Source organism: Cetorhinus maximus, chromosome 23, assembly GCF_964194155.1.
Source record: "Cetorhinus maximus chromosome 23, sCetMax3.hap1.1, whole genome shotgun sequence".
Classification (NCBI taxonomy): Eukaryota; Metazoa; Chordata; class Chondrichthyes; order Lamniformes; family Cetorhinidae; genus Cetorhinus; species Cetorhinus maximus.
The window spans coordinates 12,856,490-12,866,910 of NC_135901.1; the positions used below are offsets into that span (position 1 = coordinate 12,856,490).

The 10,421-nt window shown below is 43.7% G+C and overlaps 1 gene segment (V, D, J or C); it reads left to right on the forward strand.

The window, feature by feature from the left end:
- Window positions 1-301: 301 nt before the first annotated feature.
- Window positions 302-6,893, forward strand: LOC144697812 (Ig heavy chain C region, membrane-bound form-like). The segment is given in 6 exon segments: window positions 302-455; window positions 671-985; window positions 1,610-1,921; window positions 2,638-2,967; window positions 6,147-6,274; window positions 6,413-6,893. Coding segments are annotated over 6 exon segments (1,248 nt in total).
- Window positions 6,894-10,421: the final 3,528 nt, after the last annotated feature.

Genomic DNA, 10,421 nt, shown 5'->3' on the forward strand with positions numbered 1-10,421 from the left:
CCAAATGATGGAAATAATAAATGATCAAATGTGGATGTGGGTTTTAGTTGGAATATATTAGGATATGTTTATAGTTATAGTCAAATTTTGAGTTGTTTGGTGACTTAATGTTCACAAATCACAGTGTCTAACTTGTTCAATCGGCCATTCTTTCCCAGCGACACCGTCTCCGCCCACTCTCTACAGCCTGGTCTCCTCCTGTCAGCAACACAACACCGACGGCTCCGTCACCTACGGCTGTTTGGCGATGGACTACTCCCCAGAAATCACTAGCCTGACCTGGAAGAAAGATGGGCAGCCGATGACTGGATTTAAGACTTACCCGTCAGTGAGAAACCAGAAGGGAACCTTCACCCTGAGCAGCCAGTTAACCATCACCGAGTCAGAGGGGGAATGCAGCAAAATCAAGTGTGAGGTTCACTACAGCGGCTCAGCCAAGAGCATTGAAATGCAATGTAAGTGTTGGGGAACCTGTGAGAAACAGAAAGGCTGTGATTAACCTGTACAGGGCCTTGGTTATAACACATTTATAGTGCTCTGCATAGATTTGATCCCTGCAAATTCTAGGGTTAGTGTCTATTAACGGAAAAGAACCTATTAAAATATAGGAATTAATTGTGTCTGTTATCAATTTCTTCTCCCAGAAATGTTTAACCTGTGTTTCTTGAAGGTCCTCCTGACATCTTCCCTCCAACTGTTCTCCTCACCGTGAGTTCCCGGGAAGAAATCACAACCAACAAATTTGCAATCGCCGTCTGTTCAATCGTCGATTTCCGACCAAATCCAATCACCGTGAAGTGGCTGAAGAATGGACAACCCCTGGATTCAGGAATTGTCACCTCTCCCGCCTTTGAAGTGAACGGGAACTTCTCGGCGACCAGTCGGCTGAAAGTCTCCGCTGGGGAATGGTTCAGCGACGCGGTCTATACCTGTCAGGTCACTCACCAAGGGGTCACCCAAAGTCGAAACGCCACCAAGTGTGAGGGTAAGAAATACAAACAGAGGAAGCAATAGAACATTCTGCTCTCCGATGTTAATCAAATCAGGAATTTACTGGAGTTAGTAGAAAGCACGGAACAACTTCTAATTTACTGTCATGTAGTTATTGTTTAATTCCGATGTAAGGGCTGCATTCGGATTGTTCACCATTCAGGATTTTATCACATCACGTCTCTGCATTGACGTCACAGAATGAGTGAGGTGGACTTGACATTAGCTTTACCCTGAGTCAGCTGATCATATTTGGAGACGCAGAAGGTGTCTGGAACCCTTCACTGGTAACAGCTTCGGGATAGAGTGTTGGAAAGTGCATCCACCCTATTTATAAAACAGCTTTCAGTACTGCATTCCAGGGCCCAGGAATGGTACATTTGTAATGGGACTGGGGCAACATAGATTCATGAGAATGTTACCGGGGCTGAACGACTTAAATTATGAGAACGATTTACATAGACCAAGCTGGTTTTCCATTGTGTAAAGAAGAGTAAAGACGATAGTTAGAGGTTGATATGTCCAAGGTGATTTATTCTCCTTCAGGGAGTGAAGGCTGAATACTGCTGTCCTGCTCCTGAAGGTGAAACTTTGGTTGATCTTCATTTCTGTCTCACAGGCCCAGACCACTGCCCCAACGATCCCACAATTACTCTACTGCCACCGCCAATAGAACAGGTCTTACTGGAGGCGACCGTGACCTTAACCTGCATCGTTTCTAATGCTCCTTATGGAGTCCTCGTGTCCTGGACACAAGAGAAGAAGCCTTTGAAATCAGAGATCGCTGTCCAACCGGGAGAGGATCCCGACAGCGTGGTCAGCAACGTAAACATCTCGACACAAGCCTGGTTGAGTGGGGCTGAGTTTTATTGTGTGGTGAGCAATCAGGATCTGCCGACTCCTTTAAGAAGTTCCATCCACAAGGAACCAGGTGAGCGGTGAGATTGAAGCAATAAGTAGTTCAATGTGTCTATTTCCAGTGTAAGTGTAAGAATCAATATTTACTATTCAGTGTATTTATGGTCTACTCCGATTAGCAATTTCGCCAACTAAACGCCCTGGGCCTGTGGACTTTCAGGGGGAAATTGATAAGTAGATGAATGAACAATGAATTGAAGGCTGTGCCATTGGGTTTAGATGAAGCAAGATGGGAGGAGCCTGGTGCGAAGCTGTAACACCAACACAGACCAGTTGGGCCGAATGGCCTGTTTCTGTGCTGTAAACTTTGAGAAGCTTTCTCGTCCAACCCCATAAGTTCTCAGGGAAAAGGATTGTATCCATCTCTGCCCCGAGCTGGAAAACCGGACAGATCCCAAAGATTTTTATTTATTAATTCATGGCATGTGGGCGTCGCTGGCTGGGCCAGCGTTTATTGCCCACCCCTAATTGCCCTTGACAAGGTGGTGTTGAGCTGCCTTCTTGAACCGCTGCAGTCCATGTGATGTAGATACACCCACAGTGCTGTTAGGGAGGGAGTTCCAGGATTTTGATTCAGCTATAGTGAAGGATCGGTGATATATTTCCAAGAAGTGGATAATGAAACCCCTTAATATTCATCACAAAACACGTTTCTCTCACATCTAACCAGCGGTTTCATTGTCTACGAAATTATCCAGTTTATTGACATTTATTGTACATTTTCTGCAGGTAAAAATCTGCGGGAACCGTCGGTGTCTGTCCTCCTGCCCTCGGCAGAAGATGTCTCCGCTCAGAGATTCGTCTCCCTCAGCTGCTTGGTGAGAGGTTTCTCCCCCCGAGAGATCTTCGTCAAGTGGACCGTCAATGACAAGCCGGTGAATCCCGGGAACTACAAGAACACCGAGGTGGTGGCGGAGAACGGCAATAGCTCCTTCTTCATGTACAGCCTGTTATCCATTGCAGCGGAGGAGTGGGCCAGCGGCGCTTCTTACTCCTGTGTGGTGGGACATGAAGCGATCCCCTTGAAGATCATCAACAGAACGGTTGATAAATCCAGCGGTAAACCGAGTTTTGTGAATATTTCCCTTGCACTGATGGACACCGTTAATTCATGTCAATGAGAATCTCTCGGTTACGTTTCAAACTTCAATAAAAAAATAATAAAGTCCTTTTCTCCAATTGTGATTTAAATGCACAATCGCTTAATTAATGTTGTTTTCCACTTTTGCTAATGTTAGAGCTGTTTAGATAAAATCGGATATTTCCAGGGCTCAGAACCAAGTCTTGTACACCCAGTGCTCCCAGCTCAGATGCATCCTGGGTTAGAGACAGAGTAAAGCTCATTCATCACGGGATTCTGCAAAATAACATCACCAACTCTCGTCCCACTGAGGGGAAATCTAACAATTTCCTATTTCCGGCAAACAAACTCAGCACATTTAGATCTCGGTGTTGCTGCTTCTCTTATTGTCCATTCCTTTAAAATGGATGCCAGCTTTAAGTTGCTGCATCGCACCCACTGGGAATTGAAGTGAGGGTCACAAAGAAACATGTCTCAACAATTCCCCATCAGAGAGAGGGGAAAGGAAGATTGTTAACCCACTGTACCCCCACTTCCCCAACAGAGAGAGGGGGAAGGGAAATTGTTGACCCACTGTACCTCCACTTCCCCAACAGAGAGAGGGGGAAGGGAAATTGTTAACCCACTGTACCCCCATTTCCCCGACAGAGAGAGGGGGAAGGGAAATTGTTAACCCACTGTACCCCCACTTCGCCAACAGGGAGAGGGGGGGGGGAATTGTTAACTCACTGTACCCCCACTTCACCAACAGAGCGAGGGGGAAGGGAAATTGTTAACCCACTGTACCTCCACTTCCCCAACAAAGAGTGGGGGAAGGGAAATTGTTAACCCACTGTACCCCCACTTCCCCAACAGAGAGAGGTGAAAGGAAAATTGTTAACCCACTATACCTCCACTTCCCCAACAGAGAAAACTGAAAGGAAAATTTTTAGCCAATTTTACCTCCACTTCCTAAACAGAAAGATGAGGAAGGTCATTGGTTAACCCAGTGTGTCTCCACCTTCTCAGCAGAGAGAACCAAAAGAGAAATTGCTTACCCAACCAGACAGAGCAAAACTATTAACTCAATGGACTCTCAGTACCCGAGCAGAGAATCTGGAAAGGAACGGGCCTTTGCTGTAAGGATCCAGTTACCAACAGCAGATGTCGGCTTCTAGCTTACTGGCCACAGGTTTTAAAGTCCCACCATGCTTAAAATGTTGTAAAATATATATTTATGCAACATAATTTTAAGAAGTTTTCACACTCTTGTTCCAGTTAATCTTATGCTAAGATTGATTTCCCATCATCCGAATCTAACCTGGTTATTAAATCCTCCCTGGGTTGTTCAAGGTTCTACCCCTGAATTTTATGAGGCAGATGGCTGATTGTTTGCATTCGTTCACCTGATATCACCTTGCATCTCACAGAAAACACGTTTACACACAGAACATTGAAAATATTCACCAAAATTTTCACTATCAGGGTCAGACTCGGTCGTTGGGACCTGGTGAAACGCTGAAAAATAGTAAAAATGCACACAAGGGACACAAGTGGACGCACACAAACATACATACATATACACATAGGCACAGACTCGCAGACACAAACACACACAGTACAGGCAGACACACATACACACACACACATACATACATAGGCACACTCACACACACACAGGCACAGACACACACACAAACACACACACATAGACAAATACACATACACGCACACACAAACACAGGCACAGACTCACAGACAGACACACACGCACACACAATCACACATAAACACAAATACACACACAAATGCAGGCACAGGAACACACATATACACAATCACACACACACACAAATACACACGTGCACACACACATACACACACTCACACACATATACACAATCTCACACACACAAACAGATAAAACCAGACAAGCAGACTCATACAAGGACACAAATATGCATCATCACACATTCACAATGACAGAAATACAGACAAAAAGGCACACACTATCATATACATTAAAACAAGTACATGGATACACATGAACACATGCACACATATGAGCAGACGACACCCAGACAGACAAACACATAGAGGAACAGACTAACACATTCACAGGCACACATGTAGACACAAACATGAAACACGCATATACACACAAGAACACAAAAAACACACGTTAGTACGTATGAAAACATAAACACACATTGATACATAGTTTTAAATATCCATCAACACACAAATGCACACATTAAAAACTCTCTCTCTCTCACACACACACACGCTGTGACACAGACATTAATATGCTGACACATACGTGGAACACAAAAAGAAACATTAACACATATTAGCAGACAAGAACGCATAAACACACATTAACACAGATAGTAATAAATAAACATAGATATCAATACATAAACACACACAATAACACACTCATACATACACATTGGCAAAAAAACAAAATGCACATGCAGACGCAGACACAAAAATGCACAAGTCAGCACTCATTGGCAAATGAACACAGCTCAATACTCATACACACATATGGACACAGAAACAAAGGGTGATTCAAGACACGATATACTCATGCACACATATATAAAAGCTAAAGCGTGACTCAAACGCCAGGCTATTGAAGAAGGTATAAATCAAATGCACTTTTTTAACCGATGTATTCTCCGGCAATTGTCCCTATTACATAATGATCCGAAAAGCACACTGAAACAATGTTCTTACTGAGAAACTGATTTAAGTTAATGACGCATCAAACATTCCCATCACAAATAGACAAACAAGATGGGAACTCACATCCGAGATTTTAAAAAGCAACGTTCACAGTTTCCAAATAAGTTGCTCAGTGAATCTCTCTCGATATCCATCATAATATTCTCCAATAATAGATCGTACGAAATTGTTCGAAAATAAACTGATACTGGAGATAATTTTCTATATTTTCCGACTCGGACTATACGAGGATTGTAAAGGAAGAGCAGCTGTGGAGATAGTTACAGAGATAGGTTGCTGAAATTCACGAGCTTAACAGTAGATATATATTGAACATTAAATTAGAGAATACATTAATAACTTAGGAAAGAGTAAAGAGTATATTTTTTAAAAGATATCCAAGATTAATAAACAACCTAATTATATTTCCTCGGTTATATCCTCGCAGATTCCACAGATCGCACCTGGATTGAAGACTCTGAGGATGATAACGGCAACATCTGGACAACCGCTTCCACATTCATCATCCTGTTCTTCCTGAGCATTTTCTACAGCACTGCCGTCACTCTGGTGAAGGTGAGAAGATTCAATCCATTCACACTTCAAACTGACAGAAGCGATTTGAAAAATCTCTCAATGTTTCATTGATTAAAACACTAACATAAATGTCCCACATTCTAAACATCTGCTTCATTATTTTATCCTCTTTTGCAGATCAAGTGACCAGTTGAAGTTTGGACGCCGTAGATTTTCCTCAGCCGTTTATTGAGATCTCTGTATTACGAATTTAAAATATGTCCTCTCGGTGAATCTAAAAATGAAATACCTTCAGTTCATGTTTCCGAATTTGTAACTAAGACAGTCATGGACGGTATTTCCGCTTCTCTGTTTGAAATGTGCGAGATAATTATGGCTGTGTTGTAATTGTAGCTCATAATTCCCCAGTAGTTTAAATTCCATGTGTAAATAAGTAGCTTTTCTCATTCCTCATTCACAATTATTCCCTTCCCTTTATGTTGAGCTCCGGTTTTCTCTTTCTGGTCTCTGTCACAGCTGTACATACAGTTGGCAGCTCAGAGCGAATGTGTTCTGTTCTCAGTGTGACTCAGTCATCATATTCAGTCCAGTTGACTTTAAAATAAACTTTTCTGTAAAATGTTCTCCGAAATTGTTAATAAATCATGAATGTGAAACGAACTGACTTTGCTGAACTCCTTTCCCCCAGGCCCATCGACACCGCTCCATTTCCCCTATTACACTGTTTCCTCCCCTTTCCCAGATTTTTTTGAACCATTCCTGTTTGGGATGTGAATCAAAAACAGAAAATGCTGGAAAATCTCAGCAGGCCCAACAGCATCTGTGGAGAAAAAAAAGAGTTAATGTTTCGAGTCCTCATGGCTCTTCTTCAGAGCCCAAGGTCCTTCAGTGAAAGAGTCACTGCGCCATCCAGCGGCCCATCGGTGTTAATACACCTTTACCTCTACCTTTTTACGGCAAACTTCAGAGCCAGGATGATTGCACAGCGAGAGGAACCTCGGTGATTTCACTCATACTCAGGCCTGTCACAGTCACATGTCAGGTAATTGTAAACAGCAGGGATCTGCTTCATCAGAGGCCCATACAGGACAGTATGTGGAGGACGAAAGTTTCCTTTACACTGTCCCATCTAACACTCCCAGGGTCGGTGCAGCAGGGGTTAGATAGGGAATAAAAGTCTTTTTTATCTCTTTACCCTTTCATGATGTGTGGGTGTCGCTGGCAAGGCCGCCCAGAACAGCCCGGCTTCCGAGGCCATTTCAGAGGGCAGTTAAGTGTCAGTCACGTTGCTGTCGACCTGGAATCACATGTCGGCCAGGCTGGGTAAGGATGGCAGATTCCCTTCACTAAAGGACATTAGTGCAGCAGATGGATTTTTACGACAATCTGTGATAGTTATCATGGTCACCATTACTGAGGCCAGTTTTCAATCCCAGGTTTTAATAACTGAATTCACATTCCAGCAGCTGCCATGTTGGGATTTGAACCCATGCGCCCAGAGCATTCGCCTGGACTCTCTCCACCTTGTCCAATTAAACACTCACAAGGCAGAGACGTCACAATCCACCTTCTCAATGCAATTAGGGATGTGCAATAAATGCTGGCCCAGAGAGCCACGCCATATCGCATGAATAACAAAAAATGCACAAATACCGCAGACTGAACCGTTGACACAAACCATGAGATGATTCCTGGAGACTAGGGCCGATCTGACACAGACATATTATCGAGCAGTAATCCTGCGAAGTATCACCACAGTTTGGGGCTTATCAGGAACAACGGGGAGCACAAATCGTGGAAATTCCCAGGCCCTGCGGCCTGCCTGACGCAACAAACAACTGAACTCACTAAACTTCACCCCAGGGATCCTCTCTCCCTGCTCCATTCCCTCTGATACCATCCTCCTGAACTCACTGAACATCACCCCAGGGATCCTCTCTCCCTGCTCCATTCCCTCTGATACCATCCTCCTGAACTCACTGAACATCACCCCAGGGATCCTCTCTCCCTGCTCCATTCCTTCTGATACCAGCTCTGCTGGGATGCTTCAAACTCTCACTCCACTGATTCGGCACAGGCTGTTATGCGTTTTCAGTTTTAAATCAATAATAAAATCGCTCTGTTCGAGCAGTGTGGACATGAGCAAAGAACCCTAATTCTCACACGAGAAATTGAACCCGGGCCACGGCGAGTCCCAGCCACTAGGCCAGCACGGAGGCTACCCCTGCAGTTTGATAAACGATACTTTTGCCATTTTTTTCATTTCAGACCACTTTCTCCAAAGACAAAATGACCTATTCAGCTAATTAAAACAACCATTGCCATTGGCAAGAACATGAAATTGACAGTGTGGTGAAATAGTACCAAAAGCTGTGAATTGCAAAATTCAATTTACAAAAGCCACCAACCTAATCACTGCGGCTCCTGTGAAATGTGCAAGGCGATATCAAATTCCTCCACTTTCATGTTACATATTTCAACTTTCAACCTCCGCCTCAGTCATTCCCAGTTCTATTTAATACCCACGTGGAACTTTAACTCTGCTCCTCATTCCATGGATTTTGGCCGACTTGCTATGCATTTTATATTATGATAAAGCCAGGAATTCGTGCTCTAATAAAAACAGAGGGCCGCTGAATTTCACAGCAGGTCTGACAGCACCTGTGGAGACAGAAACAGAGTTCACGCTTCCAGTCCATATGACTCTTCTTCAGAACTCAAGGTAGGTAGAAACATGATGCGTTTGATGCTGCTGACGAGGGTGGTTGGAGCAGATGGAGCAAAAAAGTTCAGGGGTAGGTTGGAGGTCAGGAGAGATTCAGTGACAAAGATATCGTGGAACACAAGTCAAAGGCAACGGGAATGATATTATTAATTATGAAAGCAAGCGTTAATATCTAGACAAAGGTCAGCACTGACTGGAAGCAAAATAGCTGAATGTGTTAATAGCAGAAAAAGGGTCAGCGCTGTCTGAAAGCAAAACAGAAGAACAAGATGCAGACTGGCGCTTGGGGGGTGTGGAGGCTGCAGGGAAATTAAAATGGAGGACAGAGTTCATAATGTGAATTTATTGACCTCAATGTTGAGTCCAGAAGGCTGTAGAGTGTCGAATGAGAAGATGAGGTGCTGTTCCTTCAGTTTGCGTTGGGCTTCACTAGAACATTGTAGAAGGCTGAAGACAGAAATGTGAGCGTGAGGGCAAGGTGTGAATTGAAATGGCAAGTGAAAGACAGGTCTGGGTCATTCTTGTGGACTGTGTGAAGGTGTTCCGCAAAGCAGACAGTCAGAGAGTGTTTAGTCTCCCCAGTGTGGAGGAGACCACATTGTGAGCAGTGAATACAATAGGCTGAATTGTAAGAAGTGCAAATAAATCTCTGCTTCACCTGGAAGGAGTGTTTGGGGCCTTGGACAGTGAGAAGGGAGGAGGTAAAGGGAGGAGGTAAAGGTAAAGTGTTACACCTCCTGCGATTGCATGGGAAGGTGCTGTGGGAAGGGAATGATGTGTTGGGCACGATAGAGTTTTTGAATCAGTAACTGGTTTCTAGTTGTGATATTTTTGCACAACAGCGAGACCGGGAATCAAATCTGGGCGATGAGAGCACCGAATCCTAACCATTAGGTCACCAGGATGTTTCTGTAACATCTTGTTTAGTGACTTCTGCTGTCAACTCAAACATTGGCGTTTTGACACCATCTAGGGCCAAGTAGATTCTCTCTATTCCTGCTTCTACTTCTATTACCGAGGCAGTTCTGCGTCGTGTCCTTTGGCTTCAAGGAAATGTTGGACAAACTTTGCCAGCCCTGCTGTTATCCAGTAAGTTCCCAGACAAGTAGTTTTATGAATATTCATTTCAAAGAAAATGAAATAAGTTAGATCACACACATGCATAACATCCAGCCCATTAGAAATATTGGGTTCAAATCAACAAATAGAAATTGATTCTATGATTGCACATCTAGAACTGGAGCACACAATCGCACCAAGTGAATCCACTGACTGTTTACATGCTGTTCAATGAAAATTTCAATCATTCTCGACTTTGTGGCATTTGGGCACTGAGTCGGTAAGCAGTCTGGACTCAAATAACGTGCGAACGTACAAACTAGGAGCAGGAGAGTTCACTCGGCCCTTCAAGCCTGCTTCACCATTCAATAAGATCACAGCTGATCTGATTGTAACCTCCCA